The 20,433-nt window shown below is 46.2% G+C and overlaps 1 protein-coding gene across 1 annotated transcript; it reads left to right on the top strand.

Moving 5' to 3' along the window:
* The first annotated feature begins 82 nt into the window (after window positions 1-82).
* On the top strand, window positions 83-19,062 carry podxl2 (podocalyxin-like 2). Its single transcript, XM_076269244.1, has 10 exons — window positions 83-424; window positions 7,739-8,056; window positions 12,207-12,262; window positions 12,317-12,748; window positions 12,920-13,066; window positions 13,808-13,882; window positions 16,582-16,738; window positions 17,276-17,337; window positions 17,842-18,021; window positions 18,814-19,062. The coding sequence occupies exons 1-10, from the start codon at window positions 388-390 to the stop codon at window positions 19,060-19,062; spliced, it is 1,713 nt and encodes a 570-aa protein (XP_076125359.1). The 5' UTR covers window positions 83-387.
* Window positions 19,063-20,433: the final 1,371 nt, after the last annotated feature.

The raw sequence follows: 20,433 nt of genomic DNA, 5'->3' as shown, positions 1-20,433 counted from the left end.
GAGAGAATAGGCTAAGCTTAAGGTCCGCTTCCCGTGTATCTATGTATGGCTGATCGATTTATCCACGGAGGAAGAAGTCATTTGTGTAGTTTAGATTGAAGTGCTTGGCACTGACAGGCTGACATCCTTGATATATAAGGTCACCAACTCCGAGCGCAACTGAGATGCACAACGTTAGCACTGCCAGTAGCCTACCGCCATTCACAACGCGCAGCGACTTGTTCAGTAAGCTGGTGGAACCCATACAGTCGTAAACGTGCCAGATATGAGTTTCTCCGGGGCATCACACACTGTTTTAATAGCTGACAGTAACGGACGCCTCCAATTAGCCCGATTTTGTAATTAATTTATGTGTGACTGATTTTCAAAATATAATCATCTGCAAGCATGGCTGGTGTTTACTCCATCTACAAGCTCTTGATCGGTAAGTAGCCTAACTTATATTTTGTTAATTGCAGTTCTCTTAGTCATGCTGATTTGCTGATGATTTCTCAAACGTTGCCTTTTTGCTACTGCGCGTCTGTAGTCTATAGGCGAGTAGGCTACCAACAGAGAGTGGATAATTCAATGTTTATTTATTTGATCTTGAGAGTGTGTCTGTTATTGGAAATGTAGGCTAGCCTGCATTTCATGTAAATGAGGTGAATCCGTTATGAAGGGCTCATTCAGCGAGACACCAAACACAATGCTCTTTTTCATGCAGTTTGGCAAGATGTGCAGTCATATTTTTAAACGGATCAGTATTCTGTATTGACCGGTGTCATGTGTAGCATGTAACTGCAGGCTATACTGAATATGTTTGACAGGGGTGTCAATGAATCATGCACAGCATGATTGGCGGACTATCGGCGTGTTTTTGTGCAGTGACGTTTTATGTTTGTCTCCGTAGGCTATAGCCTGTTTTTTTGTTTGTTTAGAAGACATGTCCTGAAGCTATGCATGTCTTCAGTGCTCACATTTCCTGAGCAACTACCAGTTACTCATTGTTTTTGCTGTTTTTATTAGGCCTATTTGTTTTCAGTAAACTATTAAAAACTTTAGGCATGTATTCGACAGAGAAAGAGATCAAGAAAAAATATACATCAACATACTCCTTTCTGTCTGTGACTCCTAATCTTTATTTATTGCATTTCTCAAAACGTGATATTCACAAAGCACAGTGCAGCGCATCTCGCATCTTTGATCAAGCCAAGACGCGCCCTAGCCTTATTGGACACAGCTGTTCTGCTCCCTCGAGAAGTGAAAATGATTCAAATGGCCAGGCCACGTGAGTCTCAAACGGATCTAGACCAAATCAGTTCTGACTCGGCTCGGTGTCAGCTGCTGCCTGCCGGTCCATTGTGTTGTTTTTTGCTGACCTACATCTGCAGTTGCGCAGAGCCCAGTTCAAGCAGAGATGCTGCACACCTCACTGCTGCTTCTGCGGCGGCTTTTAGCCCAGACCCCCACCAGAGCGCAACGCAGGCCCTGCGTCCATCCGATACAGAAACTCAGCTAGACAGTCTATGAAGGGGATTGACTGCTATGGGAGCAGAGCACACGTTGTCAAGTTGTTCAATCAATAATTATTTAATGTGAGATATTGGACAGCAACGTCAGACTAACTATTTTTATGTTAAACTGTTCAACTTAATCAGCTTATCATGCAGTCTCGGAGTACACATCGTGGAAACGATTTGCCATAGTGTGTGTATGGGAGTCAGATGTGCTTTGCAGCCAAAGCTGCATGCTGGTTTTAGCCTGTGAGATTTGATATGGAGATGAGGATTCAGAGCTGCCACTTTTGGTTTCGACTTCTCTCATCCTTCTTGGGATGGAGCCAGCTTACTAGAGGGGGCCGGATCATTTCCTCTCTATAAGCAAACCATTTTGCACATCATCATGCAGAATATGCACAAAAAGGAAAGGAAATCGTGTTAAGGTGTATCGTTGAACCGTATCTCATTTGGGGTTTGCTAACTTAGACTCCCTTTGGCTTTTCCCATGCAGGGATTTGCAGTGTTTATTCAACCAGCCTCCTAGTTAATGTATAGGGATGCCTTCCACACTCACACACTCACACATTGAGGGCAGCTGTGGCCTACTGGTTAGCACTTCGGAACTGTAACCGGAGAGTTGCCGGTTCGAACCCCGACCAGTAGGCACGGCAAGGCACCTAACCCCTCACTGCTCCCCAAGCGCCGCTGTTGATGCAGGCAGCTCACTGCGCTGGCATTAGTGTGTGCTTCACCTCACTGTGTGTACACTGTGTGCTATGTGTGTGTTTCACTAATTACAGGTTGGGATAAATGCAGAGACCAAATTTCCCTCACGGGATCAAAAGAGTATATATACTTATACTTATACTTATACACACTCCACGCCTCCTCTAGTTAATGTATAGGGATGCCTTCCACACTCACACACACTCCACAGCCCTGCGATTCACACATGTGTGTGCCACTGCTTCTGCAGTCAAACCAGTGCAGTGCTGCCAGCCAGGCGCTGTAAATCTCCCCTCTCATCTCCCTAAGCCAGAGCCCATGCTGCAGGACCGGCAGGTAGCCCAGAGCAGTCATCTCTGACCAGGCCAGTTCAGGGCTCAGAGCCCACCACTCAGCAGCCTACAGTTGATGGAATGCACACTACTTTTTTTGCTCTTTTAACAGCTGTATTTGGTCTCTTTAGCACTTCAGTTACATTTAAAACATCACTTAGTTTTCTCTGTTCTTTTATCAGCTCATTTTGTAACCAGACTATCTGAGAGCTTATTTAATCTCAATTGAGAAAGAATTGGTCTGGTGTTAGACAGGTTATTTGTAAAGTATTTTGAATTAGAATTACCATTATGTTTAGATAAACTTGCCTAAGCTAGACTATAGCCTTGGCTTGGCTTGGCTTGCTTTGCTTTGCTTTGCTTTGCTTTGCTTTGCGGCCCTGCAGCAGCGTACAGCTTTATTCAGCTCAGGCAGAATGTCCATTCATCAGCCGGCCCCCAGTCCGAGCTGTCCAGGGTCTGCTCCCAGCTGGACACAGATCAATTTTAAACAGGCTGTGACCGAGAGGTAGGGAAAGATGGAGATAGAAAAAACAGAGGGGAAAAAAGATTCATTGGATCAATATGAGAGCTGTGCGTGTGTGTGTGTGTGTGTCTGCAGTAGTATTGCAGTGATGCAAAGTACCACTACCACCTGTTTCTTTAGGCTGATTTGTTGTTGACTTTTTTAACGGTTTAACAGGAACCACCCATAGGGAAAAATGACCCACCTTTGGATAAATGGCTGTTTGAAATATGCAGTATGTCTTGTTTACCTTGTTCACCTCCTGTTTACCTTTGTTTATGTTTGCACAGTTGACAGAAGTATCTTGTCTGCATCGACAGAATTGTCTTGTCTGTTAATTAATCATCCGATTGGATGAGTTATTATTAAGAGGCACTTCCCTTCCTTGCAAAGGAAATGAATTGGTCGGCCTGCACAGATTAAAGCCCATTGAGGGAGACATCTTGTCTGGCTCTGGCTCAGAGTTCTCTTATGCAAGCAGGTGGAGCAGCTGTCGAGGGCTGTATCTGATGATAAGGAACCTGAGTCTGTGAAGAGAGATGGATTATTTTGGAGGATGGTGTGAATGCCTGTTCTCTATTAGTTCCCATTCTAAAATGGCACAGTCTGTTTCGCTGTATCATCCTTGACAGAGAAGATGAGTACATTTAGTTCTACCCACTAAACGGTCTTGTCTTTATATTAACTCTGTTAAAATGTTGTCATGGGGTAAAATGGGTATTCATTGTAAAGGTATTTAAAATGCTGTTTACACTAGATTTTGTGCCTAAGGAAATTGTGCATGGGCTTATTCTCCGTTTGCTGAATTCCTATGCGACGGCATGAATGATGAAATGCTGTGCAAAACCAAGTCCATGATCCCCAGCAGCTCTGAAGCCAGATGAGTGACCCTAGAGACAGCCCAGCGAATAACCACCTCTCTTTTCTCTCCGCTACACACCATCCCAGTCACTCACCCAACTCTAATCAAGGCAGCTGGTCTGGCCAGAGCTACACTCTGGGGAACCTACCCCCATAGTGTAGCATTGTAGCTGCCTGGCAGCTCTAGCTGTTGGGTAAAGCAACTCGAGCTAGGTAGAACCGATTGTTTTCGTTTTTTTTCCATACTGACAGGACTCGGTGACCTCAAGAAACAGAGATCTATGTGAAAAATTGCCAGAATTCTCCTTTAATGTAAACAAAATCATGCTCCCAGTCCTGCTCATGAGAGCTTTTGATTTGAACACAGGGGCTTATAAGTCCCGTTCCAGCACTCGCCAATCACTATATTTAGTCTATACAACATATCCCTGCTCCTGATGAGGTACACAGAATAGGGAAAGATGGAAAACACAGATACACTCATTAGGAACAGGATGGAAAACCACCACCTTAATGGATCAGGTGGGAGATCTGTAGTGGACCGCTAAGCTACCACCCACCATCCCCAGAACCCTCTGAGACTGGTCAGATCGGTGGAGAAAGCAACAGCACTGAGACGCTTCTACTCTAATGGAGCTGGTGGTTGATCTGCACACATCAGATGCCCGTCCTCTCCAGCCTCTGATGTCAGTAATCACGGGCAGACAGACAGCTTGGTTAGTGTGTCAGTAGTGTGAGACAGACAGCTTGGTTAGTGTGTCAGTAGTGTGAGACAGACAGCTTGGTTAGTTTGTAGTGTGACACAGACAGCTTGGTTTGTGTGTCAGTAGTGTGTCTCTGATGTTCTGAGTAATCACTGGCAGACAGACAGCTTGGTTAGTGTGTCAGTAGTGTGAGACAGACAGCTTGGTTAGTGTGTCAGTAGTGTGTCTCGTCACGCAGGCTGTCCGTCTGGAGTTAGTTTGCCCTTGATGGCGGAGAGTGCAGAGCAGAGTAGAGCAGAGCCTGTCAGCGCCTTTCCCAGCCATGCCTGATGGGTGTGTTGGGCTGCCACGCTAAAGCAGGTCATCCTGGCGGGAAGGGCTCACTCATGCAGATCAGAGATGCTGAGGGATGTCCTCACGTTAACACATGACAGCACTGCCATTCTCGGGCTATTTTTAGAATCACACTCAAGGATGCACTGTCCACCTTTGCCATCTCCTTTCCTGGACAAGCACGCAATCTACTGTTTACTGTATCTGGAGGGTGGATAAGGCAGAGGTTAAGAGTGTTTTTTTAAATAAGGTTTCAACCATACACAAAGCACAAAAACAGCAGACACGGAAGACAGACCATAACAAATGAAATGGAAATCAAAGAACACCACCACATTAAAACAAACAAACAAACAAGCAAACAACAGAGGTGTCCATAGAGTCATTACCCAGGTAAATAATACCTGTTATCCCGAGCTAAAGGGCATTTTCATCTGTTCAACATATGAAAAAAAAAGGATGCCATACTGCTTCAAATTTCCCCTTGGATCCATTCAGTGAGTATGTCCTCTTTTCAATCTTAAGAAAAAAAACATGACTTCAGGAGGGAGGTATCCAGAGTGAGAGCATTCTGTAGGGCAGGGGTCTCCAACGGGTAGCTCGTGAGCTGCCAGTAGCTCCCCACCTGTTTCTAAGTAGCTCTTCAAAAGGTTTGAGGAAGATGTTCATAAATCTGATAACCCAGCAACATTCCTATGAAATCAAATTCACAGTCTACAAAGAGAGAAGGTAAATGAGTTGAAAGGAACCTTTAAAAAGCATGCAAATCTTATTCAGTGGTTTTGCTATGGGTGAAATTACATGGCATGCTCTCAGCCATGTCCATTTTGTCCATGTAGCTCAGAGGAAAACAGGTGGGAGACCCCTGCTGTAGAGGGTCCTCTCACATAGGTGACATTTATAATATCGAGATGTCTTCTTCTTCTAACTCTTTCATTCATCTCTGACTGACTCTCCTGCGCTCCCTTCAACCTCCTCAGATGTCAGGCACTTCTGTGGCATAAAACTGAGGCGTGGTTTCAAAGAACTTGTCACTTGCTATCTCCTCGTTGATCAGCTATTAGAGCTCATATGGTGCCTCACTTACATGTAGCCTTGAAAAGAAAAGCGTCTTCCAGAGCTGCGTACTGCATGTACTGTGACAGTTGATGGTGATGATGATGATGATGAGGAAGATGGGAGTGGATACGTTTCTCTCACCCGGCAGGTCACCGTGATCTCTGGGATGAATGGGACTCGGAGATTCATCCGTGAGGTTTAGTATTACTGCAGGACATCACTACATCACGAAGGGGATCACTCTGTAGATTCTCTAATCCCTCAGTCTGATGACACACTACGCAACACTTTAGGTCTCTATGTGTAACAGGGCCATCAAAGAAGAGAAAATACGCTTGTGTTGTGTTATTAATGGTTTGTTCTGCATTGACAGTCAAGCAACAAATAATTACATGGAATTGTTCTCACCACTTTTATGACTCATGAGGCCACCTCAACACACACTGATCCCCAGGCTCCTCTCCGGAAGGAAGAATGATTCATTGAAGCTGAAGTTAGTTGCACAGAATAGTGATTATTTTGAACAGCACTGTCCAGACATTTATCAGTAGCTAGTTAGTTGTGTGACATCAGCCATAGTCCCCTTCTACTCCCATATATGGGGTACAACACTCCCCATCCCATAAGGAACCAGGGAGGCACAAACTGTGTGCCCCCCCTCCCCCTGCACTCCAGGGGATCCCCCAGTAGGGAGAGTGATTGGGTTTTAGCTGAAGACAGTTTGACGGTCAGCCGGCCGCCGCAGGTCTGGCTGTAGCATCGTCTTTGGCTGCAGGAGGCAGTCCGGTGACTCAACAGAAACCAGCCGCTGCCAGAGCAGAGGTCAGAGCTGTGTGTGTGTCTGTCTGGAGAGAGGCATCTCCACATGTATGTCTGGCCAGAGAGAGAGAGAGAGAGGAAGATATCTAAAAGAACATGATATGTATATTCATCTGTCTTGATTTTGAAAGGAATACTCTTATGCATACATGTCCGTGTGTGTGGTGGCTGGAGATTATATACCGGGCGGACCCCCTAGTGTATGGGGGGTTTTAGATGGGGGGGGGGGGTGGATTAATCTGGTTTTATTCAGCCATCTGTGACTAAGACAAAGCAGGGGGTTGGGGGGGGGCAGACGTCTTTGAGCAGGTTAGGCTCCTCGCTTGGCAGGAAGTGCTTATCCTACACCCATCTGTCTAAGTCTTATTTCCTGCAGACCTCCGACTGAGATTGAACCTGCCCAGTTTCTCCAGCATAATTTTGATGTATTCGTTCTCTCTACGTGTGATGCACATCAAATGTACTTGTGCAGTGAGACAGCTATTCTATTGCGTAGCACGTGAACATTTGTATGATGCTATGTGGAAGCACAATAGTAGAATGAAAACACATGAATGCTAGTTATGATGGCAAGATTTGAATTGCTATAAATGACCAGAAAGAAAATGGCCAGAAAAGAGTTTTAATTCTTTAAACCTAAGACATTAAGTTTCTTTTGAACGTTAGATTTCTGCCCATCCCATAATGTTCCCATGCAGCTGTTTTTTCCTGCTCCCACAATGCTTTACTGCAGTCTGTGACCTCTGTTCCCCTTCCCTGTCATGTCTTCTTTCTCACCTGACTTTTTTTCTCTCCTTCCCTTTGTTTCTCTCTCTCTCCTTTTCTCTCTTATCTCTCTCTCACACACACACACTCTCTCTTTCTCTCTCTCTTTCTCTCTCTCTCTCACACACACACTCTCTCTCTCTCTCTCTCTCTCAGGCTCTCTGTTCCTGCTGCTGGTGCGGTCTGGGAGTTTGAGGGAGTCCTCCAGTCTCCAGCTCTTCCCCGACCACCAGCCCCCCGTCCACCCCTATCACCACCCCCCATCCTCCTCCTCATCCTCGGCTGCCGCCCTCACCCCTGACGACCAGGCTGAGCTCCTGCCAGCAGACCGTGACCCCAAGCACGTCCCCGGCTTCCTGGAGAGCTCGCAGGAGTCGGGCTTCTACAGCGAGGACAGCGAGGAGAACAAGCCCTCCCAAACGTCTGTGCATCTCTGGGACAACTCCACCGGCCTGGACTCAGAGTCACTCATAGGTGGGCATCTCAATGTTTATTATTTACTCTGTTTACTTTGTTTACATTCTTACTCGAACTGTTTTTAACCTTTACACACACACACACACACACACACACACACACACACACACACACACACACACACACACACACAATGAGTGACATCTTCTAGGCAGTCTCTTCCAGCCCCTATTTCTAAAGTAATACCTCCAGTGAAAGGCTGAATCACCCAGGCTGATTATTCATAAGAGTTCATGAGACACAGGCGCCGTGCCACCATTGGCATGACAGATTTCTCCCCAAGAGTGCTGCCTGAATGTCAACGCACCAATTACAGACAGAGATGCGGTGATTGAAGGGGCAAAGCACCAATTACAGACCGAAAAGGAGTGATTGAAGAGGCTCTCTGTGCTCATTAGCCACTGCCTGTATTCACCTCCATCCCCGCTCCCCCTCCCAACAAAGATCTCTTCTTGGCTTTGTCTGTTTCTGTGGCATTTTACAAATCAAATCCAATCACAGATGTCTGTCGAGGGCCATGACTCCGCAAGCTTTTAGAAGGGTACGGGCACATTTATTTTAATGCAGTTTTTCTAAACGCTGCTGATCGTGGATAAGAAACTCACCCGAGGTTATGAATGTGGATGTCCCCTAAAATGATTGAGCCACTTATCTACACAGCAACGAAAGGGGAAAAGACACTAATTATTGAAGGTGGTCAGATAACATTTGTGCACTGACAGTGGGAATAATGTGAATGTCATTTTTTACTGCACATTCTGTCTTACCAAGAAGGCCAAGTGTATGTGATAGAGAGAGAAGGAGAGGGAGAGAGAGAGAAGGAGAGGGAGAGAGAGAGAAGGAGACGGAGAGAGAAGGAGAGGGAGAGAGAGAGAAGGAGAGGGAGAGAGAGAGAAGGAGACGGAGAGAGAAGCAGAGGGAGAGAGAAGGAGAGATGGATATTGCTGAGAGGAGTGATAACTGAGTCCTGTGTGTGGCGTGTCGTGTGTCTGAAAATGTTGTAAACAAGCTTTAATTATGACGGGACTGGACTCTGTTCCGTTGTAGGGTTCTTGTGTCTAAAACAGAATTTCTGGTGAGTCTAGTCTCCTGTTTGCACCTGGCTGGAGTTATCAGTAGTCTCTGCTAATGCCAAGAAGGACATATTGATATCTTTCATCATCCAAACCAAAACTGTTGATGTTTGCTGACTTCTGACTGACAAGAGCACAACTAAGAGAAGCTCTTTCCATCCCCAAAAGTCCATAATAGTCACATCTTATGATACATGTTTGATTATTAGATTGAAAGTTAGACTGGCGAATGTTCTCCTGGATAGCTCTGATATTGGCGTACCAGACTTATTTTACTATTCCACTGTGCACCAACAAGACCCAAATCAGTATAAAATATAGGGGTGGAATTTCCCCCAGGCTTTAATTATCCCTGCAGTGGATGCTGGTTGCTGATAATTGGATTTAGAAGCTTGTCTGAAAGCATTGGCACACTCAAGACTTTCTGAGTCTTAGCTTTTTCTCTGTTCTTCAGGCAAAAAATAGATGAGGCAAGAGAAGGAGAAAAGTAAAGGACTTTTCTGCCCATTCAGCGAATAGAAATGCAACATTTGGAAACAGTATATTTGGTGACGGGTGGTATTATCCTGCACCTACCCAAAAAGTTGATCATTAATATGATAAGAATGATAGTTAATTAATAGAAGATACAATTTTGCTCGCATTTCTTCTCATATACTGCATATACAAACATTTTCTGTGGAGCAGTGGGTTAGCTAATGAACAGTTAATGGCAGGTTTCAAGCCTTTTGCCCAGGGTTTCACGCACTTCAGTTTCAGAAGGAGCAGGGTAGACTGCTCATCACCCAGGGCTTGTGTGTTTGTTGTGTAGTTGATGTGCTGTGTGTACTGCCCTTTCTGTGGGTCTCTCTGTGGGTGTGTCTGTGTGTGTGTTGTGTTGTTGATGTGGATGCTGTGCCTTTGTGCTGCCCTTTTCCGCAGGTTTCTCTGAGCGTGTCTTTGTGTTGGTGTGTGGATGCTGTGCCCTGTGTCCTGCCCTTTCTGTGCGTTTCTCAGGGATGTTTCCCTGGAGACGGTGATTAGCCTCACCCTGTTCATCAGGCACCGCCTGACAGCCTGGGGTCACTTCATCAATTCCAGCCGCGATGCTCAGCCCTTGTGTAATCTAACCTAAATCACTGTGTTTGTGTGTGTGTGTGTTTGTGTGCACTTCATAAAAAAACAGGGCTGCATGCGTCCCTGCAAGAATGGCCAGATTCGGCAGGAGACCCCACCTAGACTGCAGTAGATATTTGGAATAAGAAAAGAGCTTTGTTTTGTTCTTTAGACAGTATGCTGCAGTACATGGAGTTGAAATGAGAGTGAACATGAAAAAAGGATCAGGATGTTGAAAGGCCAACCTTCAGCTTAGATATTGTATATTGTTCCGAGCCACACATGGATTCAACCCATGAACATTGTATGGTTTATTATCTTTTCTTTCTTGAAGAAAATGTAGGCCCCAAAATATATTAGACCCATAGTGTGGGCCACAAAACGTATATAATATAACAGTATGCCCCCATGTTTATTAATGCACACTATTTCAGCCATACTGGACGCCAGAACAGACCTAAGGCCATTCACAGTGTGTATGGAGACCATTCCTGTTCTTGTTATTCCTCGCCTGAGGCCTGGTCTGCAGCGCCGTTTAGCGCTGGTGGATGACGATGCCAGACAGACCCGTCTGGGGACACAGATGGCAGGGGCAGGTGGTCGTGGCGCCGGGGGCCGGGGGCCGGGCGCCGGGGGCCGGGTCAAGCACTGGGCACATAGCAAGGCATCAACAGATCAGGCCAGGAATGTGCCCTCTGATGTGGAGCTGTGCCCAAGTCCAGCACCACGGCGCCAACAGAACCAGACTCATTAACATCTAACATCTTGTGACAGGTTAAAGACAGTCTGTAGCAGGGGGTCGTTTGTTACTAGCATGACAATGCTGAACACTGTGCTACCATTGCTTAAATCGATGCACTGGCACAGAAATAATGGGAGTTAGTATGGGTTTCTTTTTGCTACTTGCTGACTCTTTTCTGTAAGCTTGTTGTATGTTCACACTGAGAAGTAAGACTCTGTTCCATGAGTTAACGTCCATATACTGGAATAGATTTTGAAATGTAGGGTTGATTCTTTTTTCTTTCTTTCTTTCTTTCTTTCTTTCTTTCTTTTCATATCCACTGCAGTAGTCTAGCTATTTTGTTTTGACTGCAGTAGTGGTGGAAACATTCTATTAGGTCATTAGGTCCACTCTCATATATATATGTGTGTGTGTGTGTGTGAGAGAGAGAGAGATATAGAGGTAGAGAGAGGGGGAGAGAGAGAGAGAGAGAGAGAGAGAGAGTGTGTGTGTGTGTGTGTGTGTGTGTGTGTGTGTGTGTGTGTGTGTGTGTGTGTGTTTTGAGGTGGTGTATGCTCAGCAGAGTGTAGCTAGCCATCGGTCCTGCTCCAGCGGTCTGTGAGCTGTGCTGAGCAGGCAAAGAGCTGGAGCCCAGCCAGCCAAACACGCCCAGTCCAGCCCTCCCAAGCCAACCCCTCAACCCTGCTGCAGCCCTGCAGCCCTCAGCCCTCACCGTCACAAATCAACCTCTGAGAGGACCGCCGTTAATAATGACCGTGCCATCAGGCAGTGGAACCGCTCCTTGCAGAGAGCCGGACCAGATGGCACAGGGCTGAGACGCACAACCGGGCCGGCTCTGGCCCGGATCCAGTCGGGCCTGTGCCAGAGGGGTCCGCATCTTTCCCAGAGTCAGCAGCAGCAGCTGTCGGGATCAGGATGATATGTGTTCATCACTGAAGCCAACAAGCACTTAGCTTTGTGTGCAGTGTTGTCACATCACCAAGAAATGTATTTAGGGGTTCAATACAATTTACCTCTATTATAAAAGTACATCTCTAAATTATACTACAAGTAATCATAAACCCCAAACCCACCCAATCCATTAGCACCTATTGTGGCAGCACGGCCATTTACAAGAGGAGCACTGTACTATTTCATCACCGAGGTACCCAAGGATGCATAAAAAAAAGGTGGTGTAAACAAAATGCCTCCTTTTAAAAGTCCTTTTTATTGTGCTATTTTGTTGTCTTCATTGCAGGGTACAGCGTTTCTCCTCTCCATTCCAACTCTTCCTCTCCTCCACCTGTTCCCCCATCCTCCTCCTCCTCCTCCTCCTCCTCCTCCTCTCCCTCCCCGTCGCTGTCTGAGTCTGTGGACTCTGACCTCTGGGAGATGGACAGCGAGTCCAGTGGGGTCCTGTCTGAGCCCGCGTACGGCAGCCTGTCCCCGACAGACGCCACGCCGGTGGCCCAGTCCACTGTCAGGGACAGCTCAGACGACAGTGGACCGCTGCTGGGACACCGGGGCGAGCAAGCCTGGAGGGGCGGCCCAGGGACAGCTGCTCCTGACGGGGCCTTCTCAGAGGAACAGCAGGGGGCCATGGTGGAGGAGGAGAGGAGCCTGGGCAGAGAGAGTGACGTGCCCATCCAGCTGCCCACCGTCGCCGAGATGGGACCCATGCCCACAGGGGCCCCTCTGCAGCCGGAGGTTTCGGAGCACCATGGCACGGGGCAAGAGGTGGTGGGGAAGGAGGAGGAGGAGGAAGAGGAAGAGGAAGAGGACAGGATGATGCTTGCTCCTGTCGGAGGTGAGGAGGAGGCGGAGGAGGAGGAGGAGGAGGAGGAGGAGAGGGGAGAGGAGATGGACGGGGAGGACAGGGAGTGGCTGGAGAGCAGGGAGCGGACGCTGCACCACACGCCCCTCACCACCGTGCCGTCGTCCTCCGTCGTCCCCGCCGTGGTCTTCACCCAGGTGCCATGGCAACACCTGGGCCCCGGCGACGCTGACGCCGACGCCGACGCCCAAGAGGAGCGCGAGCAGGAGTTGAGGCGTAGCAGCACCGACTACATGACCGACTCAGACCTCCTCAACCCACAGCTATCCCAGGAGGCCGTGCAGGTGAGGTCATGCACAAACACGACAAAAGGCTTTGATTGAAGCAGAACATTTTCCACTCTATTTTTTATCTGCCTCTTAAGTAGCCTGGAAACCAGGGAAAAGAAATCGAGCGGAAGTACGTAGGCAGTCAGAGGCCAGGCTACCTCTTAAGTCCCACAAAATGAGAAAAATATGTTTTTTCCCTTTGGCGATGATATTAGCTTGTACGTCAATGAAAAAAATGAAAATTGCTTTGGATAAAAGCCTCTATGTGTAAATGTAAATGGCAATATAAATGCAATTGTAGAAATTGGCCGTTTGTGAAACAGACTCGGCTTAGATCTGAGCCAGACCTGCTTCACTGTCAGTCACGATCTAGACTTAGCAAACAGTGCTCTCATCATTTGTGTAAGCAGCCTGGTCTGCCTAAAGCCTACTCTAGCTAGCTGAAGGTCTTTCAACACAGTTCTTACAAGCACTACCACATGGTTACATTTCAATGAACTCGTGACCTGCACCCTAGGAGATCAATCTAATCTGTCACACTTTGTTTTCAGGACTATTCAATTGACATGACTGGCCCGTTTTCTGAGATTAGCCTCTCTGCTTGTTACACACACACACACACACACACACACACACACACACACAGATGGAATTGGAGGAGATGTGTGTAGGTGTGGTTGATGTGAGAGCAGAGAGGAGCCATACAGATGCCCGTGGTGACTCACTTGTCCTTGTCCTCTACTGTCCCCCCCTCAGGTGATCTGTGTGGAATGGAGCAAGCTGGCGGGACAGGGCTACGTCATCCTCAACATGACAGACAACTTGGACTGCGTGAGTACCTGTCCTGACGCAACGCTGAATATTCTCCCAGGTGTTGTTGTTGTGTAAAGGGTGAGCATCTTTGCTCCACTTTTACTGCAATTTTCTGTTGCAAAGGCTGCCTGCCAGGCACCCAATTCTTTAGTTAGCTGCTGTGACTTTGTGAATAAGATTTTGTGTGTGTGTGTGTGTGTGTGTGTGTGTGTGTGTGTGTGTGTGTGTGTGTGTGTGTGTGTGTGTGTGTGTGTGTGTGTGTGTGTGTGTGTGTGTGTGTGTGTGTGTGTGTGTGTGTGTGTGTGTGTGTGTGTGTGTGTGTGTGTGTGTGTGTGCGCGACTCGAAGAGCAGAGCTGCTGCATCATGACTAATGTTCGGAAGTAGCCAGCTGTCTCAGAGTTAGCTCTCATTCACTGCTCACTGCAGGCCTATCACCGTCTCCTATCTCCTTCTCCAGCTGTGTGTGTGTGTGTGTGTGTGTGTGTGTGTGTGTGTGTGTGTGTGTGTGTGTCTGCCTGTCTTGAAGAGGCCTGTAAGCAGAGCTGCTGCATCATGACTAATGTTCAGCAGGAGCCAGCTGTCTCACTCACTGCAGGTCCTGCTGCAGAGCTCTCAGAGCTGTGTGTGTGTTTGATGTCCTCCTTTGCAATTGTATTCCATCTATCGTCTTGGAAAATTGATCTGCACAAAAGTGAATTGCAAGTCAGCTGCATTGAATCAATTCAACACTGAGCAATGGTTCTGTAGACCACACTATCACTAATATAAGCTGTCACTTTCATAAACAAACTTCCTTGGCAAACACACACACACACACAAACATACTTACACACAACTTTATGTTCTTATCCACGTGAAAGTGAAGAAGCACAGACAAATGTCAAACAAATGCCCACTCCATTACCTGCTTATGCACTTTCTGCTCTACGTAATTGGGGTGTCACAGTTGATATCACTGCCGCTGATCACTACACACACACACACACACACACACACACACACACACAATCTCTGCAAAAGCATGCCATTTTGATGAGTGACCTTTTGAATTCCCATCTAAGCATCAACACGTTCAGCGTCTCTGGCAGACAAACAACCCAAAAGAGAGACAAAGGAAGTTCCTTAGACATTGTAGAGGAGACAGAGAGACAGATCCGATCGGAATAGCCCTAAACTCTGCTGAGATCATTTAGAGAGACAGACAGACAGACAGACAGACCAGAGCAGTTGTATACTAGGCTCATAGAGGGGACAGACAGACAGATGCGAACGGAACAGCCCTAAACTCTCCATATAGAGGAGAGACAGGCAGACAGACAGACACACAGGCCCTGGCGGAATTGTGGAGTTTGATGAATTGCAGCAACTTTGGAGAGAAGCAGACTCCACTAAATTTTCTGTCTAAAACATCTTCGTGCTATTTAATGAAGAGCGGTGAGTCATAACCACCACACTGCAGTATACAGCACACAGCACTGTGTGTGTGTGTGTGTGTGTGTGTGTGTGTGTGTGTGTGTGTGTGTGTGTGTGTGTGTGTGTGTGTGAGTGTATATGATGCTGGATATGCTTTTGAGGTGCAGCATTATGCCTAATCCTAATTAGATTGATAGATATCAGGTTATTAACTAAGCATATGCTGACATCTAATCCAAATAAACAAATCAAATGCAAACGTGTGTTGCGAGCAAATCAAGTGCAAACACAGAGCTGTGTTGTAGATTAGACCTTCTGCTGTGTTCACCTGGAGAGGAGCCAGCACAGCACTTTGGACACGATTACTTACAAGAAATAATACAGGTGGATAGATTTCACTTTTTCTGCTCATATCCACACACACACACACACACACACACACACACACACACACACAGCTCAGAGCGTACTGATCTGCAGGTGTACACTCACACACCACCACATACACACACACAAATACAAATACACATACAGATACAAGCTTGTTTGAGTGCAATGGTCTGCAGGTGTGTGTGTTTGTGTGTGTGTGTGTGTGTGTGTGTGTGTGTGTGTGTAATAAAGTCTGCTGCAGAAGAGATGCGGGAAAAGGCAGCAGCCCCCTCCAACATCCAGCCCTATATTTAGCTGAGCTGAATCTGCAGATGTAAGACGGTGTTTGCCTGTTTCAGGAAACATCCTAGTGAGGGGCAGCTGGTGACCAACCACTGTCACTCACTGCAGCAGCGCTGGGGTTGCTAAACTTTTTCACCGTCACCGACTGACATTGACTAAACAGCATTTCTTTTTTTTACAGCTAACTCTTTGAGAACTGTTTCAATGTTATATTACCTTATCTGTGCACCCATAGAGGTTCACAAAGACACTGCATTAACATGCACTGACATGACAGCAACTACAACTGTACACTTACTCAGAAAATACAGTCCTCTCTTCAGAAGCACTTTCTATGCAGTGAAGTTCATTGGTTATATATGGTGTATTAACAAACTCCGAGAGTTTTAACAGCAGATCGACCAGCCACCGTCAAAGGCGCAGATCCTCTCTTTGGAAATTACTTTAACAGCAGATTGACAGCACGACAGCACATCAGCCCATCGTCAGTTACTCCTCTTACCACTTGTCTGTTAACAGGCAGCCTCCATACCTGGTAGTGGCTCTGTGGAGAGAGTGTGAACCGTGCTGTGATTACGTGTTGTGTCAGGTCGTGTTGTGTCCTGTCGTGTGGTGTTGTGCGTCCCCGCAGGACGAGTTTCGCTTGGAGAGCGGCGAGAGGCTGCTGGAGATGCTGGAGACGGCGTTCTCTCGGAAGATGAACAGCCCACAGGGCTCCTGGCTGATCTCCCTCAGCAAGCCCACGCGCCATGACCACGAGCTCCTCATGACCCTCGCCAGCGAGCAGGGTACGGTACTGTGTGTGTGTGTGTGTATTGGGGGGGGGGGGGGGGGTGAAATAAAAACATTAAAAGAACAAAAAAAGTTATACACAACCTACACACACACACACACCACACACACTTCCCTTGAGTCAGTGTCTGTCTAGAGTTCTATCCCAAGTCCTTATCACCAAGTCCAAATGTGACCGTAACTACTGTATGGCAGCATGAGGTTCCTGGGGTCATCGGCTTTTTCAACATCAGACCTGGTCGCCCAGGTGACCCAGCCGGGATTGATCAGGTCCCTGATTGCACCCGAGTAGCCAAAAGCCACAAGCTCGCCCTCTTTATCCAAAGCCAACAAATGGCTTTCTCTGCAGCTTCCGTGATTGAACGCATGACCCCCCTCTTAGATGTTCCAGTGATTCCAAGAGCTGTCTTGCAAAGCCCTGTCAGCCCACTTCAACTGGATCATTTTGTGTAATATGTACTATATAATATGTAATATTTATATTATTATGACTAGTATACGGTCTCTTCACTAGAGCCATTTTGTTTCTTCAGGTGTTATTGCAACTAAGGATGTGCTCTCCATGTTGGGAGAAATTCGCAGAGGGCTGCGAGAGGTAAGACATCTGATACTTTATCAGTGGTTTATTTTACAAAACCCATCTCAGAATCTCATAGCCTTGCAAAGGTTACAAAATAAAATCAGGCTTAAAATGCTTTCTCTTGCATGCATATAGTATGTACCCCCTCTGACATATCATACACAATTTTGATCTGTATCATTCACATATACACATGGTATCTGCATAGAGACCCTTGGCATCTGCTTTATGTATGTATGAGTTAGTGAATGATTCTATTTAGAGACTATTTGTTTGGTGAGATGAGATTCACCATTTTCTTTGCCTGATCTTAGCCATGTCTGTTTTTTTTGTAACCGTAAAATGTAACTCCTTCCCATCATTTAAAATAAAACATAATATAATATAATATAATATAAGATAATATAACATACACAGGTTCAAATCCCGACCCTGCACTTGAGAGTCTGTGTCACTTGGCATTTGTTATACCAGAGGCTTTACTTTAAGATAATATAAATATGAATGTAATTTCTCCAGATTGGCATCCAGAACTACAGCAGCGCGACCAGCTGTCACGCCCGGCCCAGTCAGACGCGTAGCGACTACGGCAAACTCTTCGTGGTTCTGGTCATCATCGGGTCAGTGTGTGTGGTCATCATCGCCTCGGGTCTCATCTACATCTGCTGGCAGCGCCGTCTCCCCAAGATGAAAAACATGGTGAGACACACACACACACACACACACTCACTCACACACTTTGCTTTCCTCACAATCTATTGGTGCATGCACATGTTGGTCATGTCTGATGGTTGTGGTTCTCACTATACAGTATGTAGAGCACTATAGCAACATAACAGGATAAGAGCCAGTTTGTTAAAGCTACAAGGACAAAACCACAGGCCATTTGTCTGGTTAATAAGTAAAGCACAGATCTCCATATTTCACCATAAAAAGTTAAAAGGATAAAAGTATACCAACCAGCCTGAAACTATACAGGGGTCTGTGCATGAGTTACAGCAGAGTATAGAAGTTACTTCTATACTCTTTGGTTACAGTGCATATTCTGTGCTTGGCCCTATAAGAGTAATGACTAAATTGTATTAGTTTCTCATTTCATTGAAAATGCATAGTGACAAAATCAAGCACTCTGAGCTAAATTATCTGACCTACACTTACTGCTGCTGCAGATGCAGGTGCAGGTGCAAAAGAGCCAGGTAAAACGGTGTTGTCTGCTATGAACACAAATCAAAATGCATTCTGAAACAATAAAAACAACAAACCCACATGAAAATCAGCATTCCACTACTATGTTCTTAAGCAGACAGATGAGCAAATCCACCGTAAGCTCTAAATTCTACTTAAAGTAATCCTTGTTGGTTCAATCTACCGCAACTTCGGCCATTGTTAAGGCTACCCTTTCAAACCCCTTCACTCCCCCCACCTCTCCTGGGGTGGTGTCATCCCATCTTTAATCTCTGTGTGTGTGTGTGTGTGTGTTCCCTTAAAAAGTCACGTGGAGAGGAGCTCCATTTCGTGGAGAACGGCTGCCATGACAACCCCACTTTGGATGTAACAAGCGACAGCCATTCGGAGCTGCAGGAGAAGAAGTCGAGTGCCAACGGGGTACCAGTAGGAGGTGGTGGAGGGGGAGGTGGAGTAGGAGGTGGTGGAGGAGTAGGAGGTGGAGGCTGGCAGATCCTGGTCAACAAACCTGGCAAAGAGGAGGTGGACAACATGGAGGAGGATACACACCTCTAACCTGACACTAAGGGGCAGTAGCAGCACCCCCCCCCCCCCCCCCCCCCCCCCCCCCTCCAGATACACACACACACACACACACAGGAATTCACCACCAACACTTCAACACAGCCCCTGCTACACAGTAACTAATAATAAAGATGCAGTATGTGTTTTTTGTTGTGAAAAAATGAAAATGCCTCTATAGGCTGCTTACACTAATGACGTGATCTGAAGGTTAATAGTTGAATGTTGTTCCTCTGTCCCCTGCACACGTTAACACTTTTACGGTGTTTTTATGCATTTGTTGATTATGTAAAGGGCCCGTACAAATGCATGAAAAGGGCTGACACAGAGAAACGAGGAGTGTGCAGTTCTCAGTAGTATGCTTTTAGAGCTATGTAACCATTACACATCCAGAGACATTTTTCTTTTTTTTTCCCCAACAAAAAACATCCAACTGCACTTCTATGATCAGTGTGTCACAGCACTTTGATAGTTTGTATTTCCGTGATCCTAATGCAGTTGCTGTCTTTAGTTTCATGTGCTTAGAAACTATCAAGTGTGTTCTCACTCTTTGTTACCCAGTACACACTGGTCATGGTGGTATATTAACCCTGTATCATGGGCTGTGCATAATAAGGTATATCTAAATCAGTGTTTCTCAAACTTTTTCAGACCAAGGACCACTTAACCAATAAAAAGAACCTCACGGACCACTAGCTAAAAGAAAGAGTAAAGCTACTTTAACAGTATATTACACAATAGGTCTCCCAGCTTCCTTTTTGTGTCAGAGGATTCATATGATTTAAACTGGCGTAGCTTACATAGGCATGTTGCAGAACTGTTTGGATTTGCATACAAGTTGGTTTAACCTTGCAAGATATTATATTTTATCATGTCTGCTCGCGGACCACTTGGGGTAGATTGCAGACCACCAGTGGTCCCCGGACCACACTTTGAGAAACACTGATCTAAATGACGTTGGGATATGGCTGGAAACCAGACCCCAAACTCTCTGGCACTTATTATTGAAATTACCCTTGAATTTAAGTTGAAACATGGCCTTCTTGGGTTCAATGACATTTTATTCATTGGCACCGCTGCTGAAAGTGATTATTCCTTTCGCTCAAGCTGAATTGGACATTGTTTGGCTGCCTTTGATGCTCACGTCCAAAGTCTATTACTATTAATAATAGTCATTATTGTTACTGTTGTGGTTTGTGCATTAACTATGCCTTAATTCCTGGGTTAGGGCTAGATCAGATGTGATGCAGGCAATTGTTTTAGTGGTACGTACTGAAAACTAAACTACATGAAAATCCGAGCATTGTCAAGTGTACAGAGTTTCTGACACATTTCCAGAGACATATCAGAATGTCAGGACTGCAC

The sequence above is a fragment of the Alosa pseudoharengus genome, unplaced genomic scaffold (assembly GCF_046254945.1).
Source record: "Alosa pseudoharengus isolate Yale_2024_CS ecotype anadromous, Long Island Sound unplaced genomic scaffold, YU_APseudo_1.1 YU_APseudo_1.1_scf_5, whole genome shotgun sequence".
In the NCBI taxonomy this organism is placed as follows: domain Eukaryota; kingdom Metazoa; phylum Chordata; class Actinopteri; order Clupeiformes; family Clupeidae; genus Alosa; species Alosa pseudoharengus.
Note: the sequence above shows the minus strand (reverse complement) of the source record. Positions and strands in the feature narration are given on the sequence as shown.

Bases quoted from the DNA above. Each gene is read 5' to 3' on its own strand.
- podxl2 (XM_076269244.1), top strand. From the start codon at position 388: ATGGCTGGTGTTTACTCCATCTACAAGCTCTTGATCG. The intron at 13,067-13,807 runs GTGAGGTCATGC...TCCCCCCCTCAG, and splicing joins TATCCCAGGAGGCCGTGCAG to GTGATCTGTGTGGAATGGAG. The intron at 13,883-16,581 runs GTGAGTACCTGT...GCGTCCCCGCAG, and splicing joins TGACAGACAACTTGGACTGC to GACGAGTTTCGCTTGGAGAG.